Raw genomic sequence first — 5,880 nt, 5'->3', positions numbered from 1 at the left:
GACCCTTATATGGTGTCCAACAGATACCTAAACATGTCCTATATAAGCTGTGTTTGATGTACAGAGAGACAGAGTGGTCATCGGGCTGGGTCTCTCTCCAAGCTGCTGCAGAGCTTGTAATTGATGCTGAACTCCTTGATGTAATAAACTTTTATGATCAAGAACAGTGTCAAGCGGATTTCTTCAACACATCATCGCAGCATTATTGTTCGGACACCACAGCCACCAGTGCCAGGGTGAGCGCTCACTGGATTTCAGTTGTATTAGTTGAACAATAAAGCCTCAAACTGAACAGACATCTGCCTGATTCTCTAAATGCATCTGCCAGCTCATTCACAGCTGTGATAAGCGCCCGTCTCTGTACCACAGAGGACACCTGGGCTCTTCTGACAGCTCATTCGGGTAATGAAGCCTAATGCAGATAACAGGCTGGTGAAGGTATGAATGGAACATGTAGCGAATTAAAAGTAGATTACTGGCCCTCAGAAAATACTGGAGTAAAGGTAGGCTACAGTTTTAAAAAGGAACGTGAAAAGGTGCCAATGACTTATTTTATTTATTTATTTTGCGTTACTCCCACCCTGCTGCAGGTCCTCACTGCTGTCTGTAGGCAACAGCACAAAAGAAAGGTCTGTAACTGAAGCTGTTTGCTGCACCTGCCTTCTGTCACATCGGCTACATGATTTTTGTCACCTTTCAACCGTTTATCTCTGATATGGAGTGCGTGACTGACAAGTCACTCATACTGAACCGCACAGGCTCTGAGCCAATGAGCCAACTCCGAAATCCCCTGAAACCACTTTGAAATGTATAATGGCTCCTACGCGGGTGTGTAAGCTGGTAAATATTTGTATGCACACGTGAATTTTTGGTGTGTAGCGAGTTCTCTAAAGGGGAATGATGGCGGCTGATGACGGGAAACATCTGGAATCACGCTAAAAAGACATGATTTGAACCCGAATTAAGGAACACAGTTTAAATTTATCTCCTTTAACCCTTCGCTGTCACTGATGGACTCACATGGACAGTGGAGGTGGCTTATGGTCTCTTATGGACGGAGGGAAACTGGGAGAACTCTGGGTACCCATTTGGAAGTGGATCCAGTGTTCCTGGTACTGGGTCTTCCAAATAGGCATGTAACTACGGCAACTAACAAGAGGGCTGTGTGACATGTTCGCTGGCAGAAAACACATTACAGCAGTGGATCTGTTCAGGGCCGGCATCCAGTTATATTTCAACAGAGTCCGTTGGAGCATCTCCCTTGGGTCCTCCACTCCAGGCCGGATCAGTCTCTCGGGGTTTAGGGGCCCTACCACAGGTCTCTGGAGCCTCGCCCGTCTGAGTGGGTGTGGCTTCCTGCCTTTTATGTTGTGAACTTGAGGTATTTGCTCATGTTGTTACTGTTTGTGTTTGGGTGATGATAACCGGTCCGTCTCTGTCCACCGCCTGCTATTCTGTCATCACTCAACTGCTGCACATCACACTGACGAGCAGGGGCCCAGGGGCCGACACACCGTAGGTCACCAACTGTGAACCCATCGTCAAAGTGAACCTCAAACTAAGAAGCAGCTGCATGTAATAAAGTGTTTGTAGAAGCACAGCTGAGACCAGGAGGCTTCCTGGAGCTGGACCTCTGCGCCCGGCGACTTCACCGTCATCATCACGAGTCCTCCGAGGACGGGCCTGCGTCAGGACGGCCTGCAGAGACGAGATCTGAGACAGCTGCTTTTAGAGTTTTTATTGGTTATTCTTATACAATATTGTACATTTCCTGGTTTATACAAGAATTCACATATTAACAGTGAGACGCAGGTCAGGCGGCGGCGTGCTGACAGCGCCCGAGAAAACAAAGACTGAAGGAGACCGCTCAGCTGTTAAAGAAAACTAATAAATAAATAAATAATGTTTCTGCTCGTCTCATAAAAAACAACCACAACTCAACGCAGTGTAACAGGAAGTGACATCACACAGCTCCCTTTAAAGGTTAAACGCTGATCAATACGTGCTCTGATATGTTCTAATAAGACACAACGATGATTATTACTGATCCCCCTCATCGATCCTCCATGACGAGCTGTTGTCATGGCGACGGCAGGAGATTAAACCGAGACAGGAAGAAGATTTCACAATAAGAGACTCACCTGGCTGATGTCACTGCCAAACAGGTGTATGTTCTGTCTCCAATCACAACAATACCCATGAGCCTCAGCGGCTGGGTGTTTTATTCAGCCTATTCAGCACCCTGGGAGTCGTGGTCAAGTTCTCTGATCTTCTCATTTCATACCTGCTCACACTCCTGGTGAACAGGCTCTTTTTTCCATCATGCCGAGCAAACCGAAGTTAAATGCATTATAAATTAAAGATAAACCAGCGTGAGGCGACCTGTCCAGGTGGGCGGGGCTTCACACTGGTCACTTCCTGTCGTGTTCCTGCAGAAATCTCCTCAAACTAAAGCACAAATCTGAAGAAACTGAAAAAACAAAGGTTTCTGACTTCTTGTCTGCGAGCAGGAGTGGAGGATGGAGTTTTATTGCCTCTCTCTGATTGGTCAGAGGTCAAAGGTCAGGCGCCACCCTGAAGCAGAAACCAAACGTCCTGAAGAAATCCCTGAAAGCTGGTCTGAGTTCAGCGCGGGACCGCAGGAAGCTGATTGGCTGAGAGGAGGGAGTCGTTGTTAAAAAGGGGAGGGGCAAATACAGACAGCCGAAAGCAGGGCCGTCTGTCTGAGCGCGGAGAGGGCGGAGCCAAACATCACAGGTGCTGCCAGTCGATGGCGACCAGCGTCTGATTGGCCTCCTGAGCGTGGCCGATGACCTCAGCGACGCCGTGCTGACGCCACAGACGCTCGATCTTCCTGTAACGCTCAGAACACAGATGGAGGGGGTTCCCCCGCCTGCAGGGACACACAGGTGGACACACAGGTAAACACACACGTTAACACAGAGGTAAACAAACACCTGTATGATGTGTGTGTGAACACCTACTTGAGGCCCTGGTCCGTCTCTCCGTAGTCGTCCAGGTACGGAGGAGGATAGAAACAGCCCTTTGTTTTACCTGCAACAAACAACACCTGGCTCTCTCTGACCCTGCACACGCACACGCACACACACACAGTACGCTCAGTAGCAGTAAAAGTACCCACAGTAGCAGTAATATAACTGCACTCAGACCAAACGCTAATTTAATCCTTTCGCTTTCATAAACCCAACCCACCATCACCACTGCTGTTTGAACCCAAAACAAACCTCTTGTGATTTAATTGCAATAAAAGTATCAAACTGATGATGAAATATCATGAGCTGATTTTTACACACACATATATATATATATATATATATATATATATATATATATATATATATATATATATATATATATATATACACACACACATATATATATATTTATTTATATTACACACACACACACAAGTACATACATCATACTTTGTCAGGTCTGTTAGCAAGATGACAACAAATGTTTTCTGAATGGAGTGTGGCTTGATCAGGGCTATGCTACGCTAACACGTTCACAGTAAAGTACAACGGCACAGTACAAGTACAACAACGAGTCAAGTAGTAGTAGCAGCAGTACTTCAGCAGAGTACAGGTGTGTTACCTGAGGAAGAGGCCTAGGCCGGCTCCACAGGTGAAGGTGTGGGCGGTGCAGGCTCCTACGTCCTCTCCGTCCACCTCCGTCTGACAGCAGTAACTCTGAGAACACAACATAGAGCCACAGACCAGACACAGGGTGGGAGCCCGAGACTTGTCTCCTCCTGACCGCGGACACCTGCACAGGTAACACAGGGGTAACACGCAGGTAAAACACAGATATAGCCCACAGGTAACGCACAGGTAAAACATACAAGTAAAGCGGGTGGTGATGGTGCAGTGAATAAGACGCATGCCTTTGGTGTGGTTCAACTCCCCACTGTGACACATCTACCAACGTGTCCCTGAGCAAGACACTTATCCCCTACTTGCTCCAGAGGCGTGCGACCTCTGACATTTATAGCAACTGTAAGTCGCTTTGGAAAAAAACGTCAGCTAAATGAATAAATGTAAAGCGCACAGGTAAAGCACAAGTAAAGCGCACAGGTAAAACACATGTAAAGCACCGGTAAAGCAAAGGTAAAGCACCAGTAAAGCACACAGGTAAAACGCACAAGTTAAGCACACGTAAAACCCACAGGTACAGCACACAGGTAAAGCACACGTAAAAAGCACACGTAAAACCCACAGGTACAGCACACAGGTAAAGCACACGTAAAAAGCACACGTAAAACCCACAGGTACAGCACACAGGTAAAGCACACGTAAAACCCACAGGTACAGCACACAGGTAAAGCACACGTAAAACCCACAAGTTAAGCACACGTAAAACCCACAAGTTAAGCACACGTAAAACCCACAGGTACAGCACACAGGTAAAGCACAAGTAAAACGTACAAGTAAAGCACACGTAAAACGCACAAGTAAAGCACACAGATAAAGCATACAGGTAAAGCACACGTAAAACCCACAGGTAAAGCACAAGTAAAGCACACAGGTAAAGCACAAGTAAAACGTACAAGTTAAGCACATGTAAAACCCACAGGTACAGCACACAGGTAAAGCACAAGTAAAACGCACAGGTAAAGCACACAGGTAAAGAATACGTAAAACGTACAAACACACGTAAAATGCACAAGTAAAGCACACGTAAAACGCACAGGTAAAAAGCACAAGTAAAACACACAGGTTAAACGCACAGGTAAAGCACAAGTAAAGCACAGGTAAAGCACAAGTAAAGCACAGGTAAAGCACAAGTAAAGCACAAGTAAAACACAGGTAAAACACAGGTAAAGCACAGGTAAAGCACAAGTAAAACACAGGTAAAGCACAAGTAAAACACAGGTAAAGCACAAGTAAAACACAGGTAAAACGCACAGGTAAAACACACAAGTAAAGCGGGTGGTGATGGGGAAGTGGATAAGACGCATGCCTGTTGTGTGACAGACCTGGGTTTAACTACCCACTGTGAAACATCCACCAATGTGTCCCTGAGCAAGACACTTAACACCTAGTTGCTCCAGAGGCGTGTGACCTCTGACAAAAAGCATCAGTTAAATGAATAAATGTAAATGTAAAGCACAAGTATAAGGCAAAGGTAAAACGAACAGGTAAAGCACAGATAGTGTGTATACTATAGATTGTGTACAGTGTGTATAATGTGTATTTTGTGTGTATAGTGTGTATATTGTGTATACACACTGCATACTTGTTGGTCTTCATATTTAAATGTGTACAGTATCTCACAAAAGTGAGTACACCCCTCACATCTTTATAAATATCTGATTGTCTCTTTTCATGTGACAACACTGAAGAAATGACACTTTGCTCCAGTGTAAAGTAGTGAGCGTGCAGCTTGTATAACAGTGTAAAGTAGTGAGCGTACAGCTTGTATAACAGTGTAAAGTAGTGAGCGTGCAGCTTGTATAACAGTGTAAAGTAGTGAGCGTGCAGCTTGTATAACAGTGTAAAGTATTGTATAACAGTGTAAAGTAGTGAGCGTGCAGCTTGTATAACAATGTAAAGTAGTGAGCGTGCAGCTTGTATAACAGTGTAAAGTAGTGAGCGTGCAGCTTGTATAACAGTGTAAAGTAGTGAGCGTACAGCTTGTATAACAGTGTAAAGTAGTGAGCGTGCAGCTTGTATAACAGTGTAAAGTAGTGAGCGTGCAGCTTGTATAACAGTGTAAAGTAGTGAGCGTACAGCTTGTATAACAGTGTAAAGTAGTGAGCGTGCAGCTTGTATAACAGTGTAAAGTAGTGAGCGTGCAGCTTGTATAACAGTGTAAAGTAGTGAGCGTGCAGCTTGTATAACAGTGTAAAGTAGTGAG

The 5,880-nt window shown here is 45.2% G+C and overlaps 1 protein-coding gene across 1 annotated transcript in view; it reads right to left on the bottom strand.

The window, feature by feature from the left end:
* Positions 1-1,723: 1,723 nt before the first annotated feature.
* LOC123980742 (E3 ubiquitin-protein ligase UBR2-like) overlaps positions 1,724-5,880 on the bottom strand; it is a 32,210-nt gene continuing 28,053 nt past the window's right edge. Inside the window, exons 20-22 of the mRNA XM_046065272.1 lie at positions 3,619-3,917; positions 2,985-3,086; positions 1,724-2,893 (exon numbers count right to left, since the gene is read on the bottom strand). Of these exons, the coding sequence (XP_045921228.1) occupies positions 2,752-2,893; positions 2,985-3,086; positions 3,619-3,917 (543 nt within the window). The 3' untranslated portion in view covers positions 1,724-2,751. The remainder of the gene's footprint in view (positions 2,894-2,984; positions 3,087-3,618; positions 3,918-5,880) is intronic.

The sequence above is a fragment of the Micropterus dolomieu genome, linkage group LG12, assembly GCF_021292245.1.
Source record: "Micropterus dolomieu isolate WLL.071019.BEF.003 ecotype Adirondacks linkage group LG12, ASM2129224v1, whole genome shotgun sequence".
NCBI lineage: Eukaryota > Metazoa > Chordata > Actinopteri > Centrarchiformes > Centrarchidae > Micropterus > Micropterus dolomieu.
This window is presented reverse-complemented; position numbering and strand designations above follow the sequence as displayed.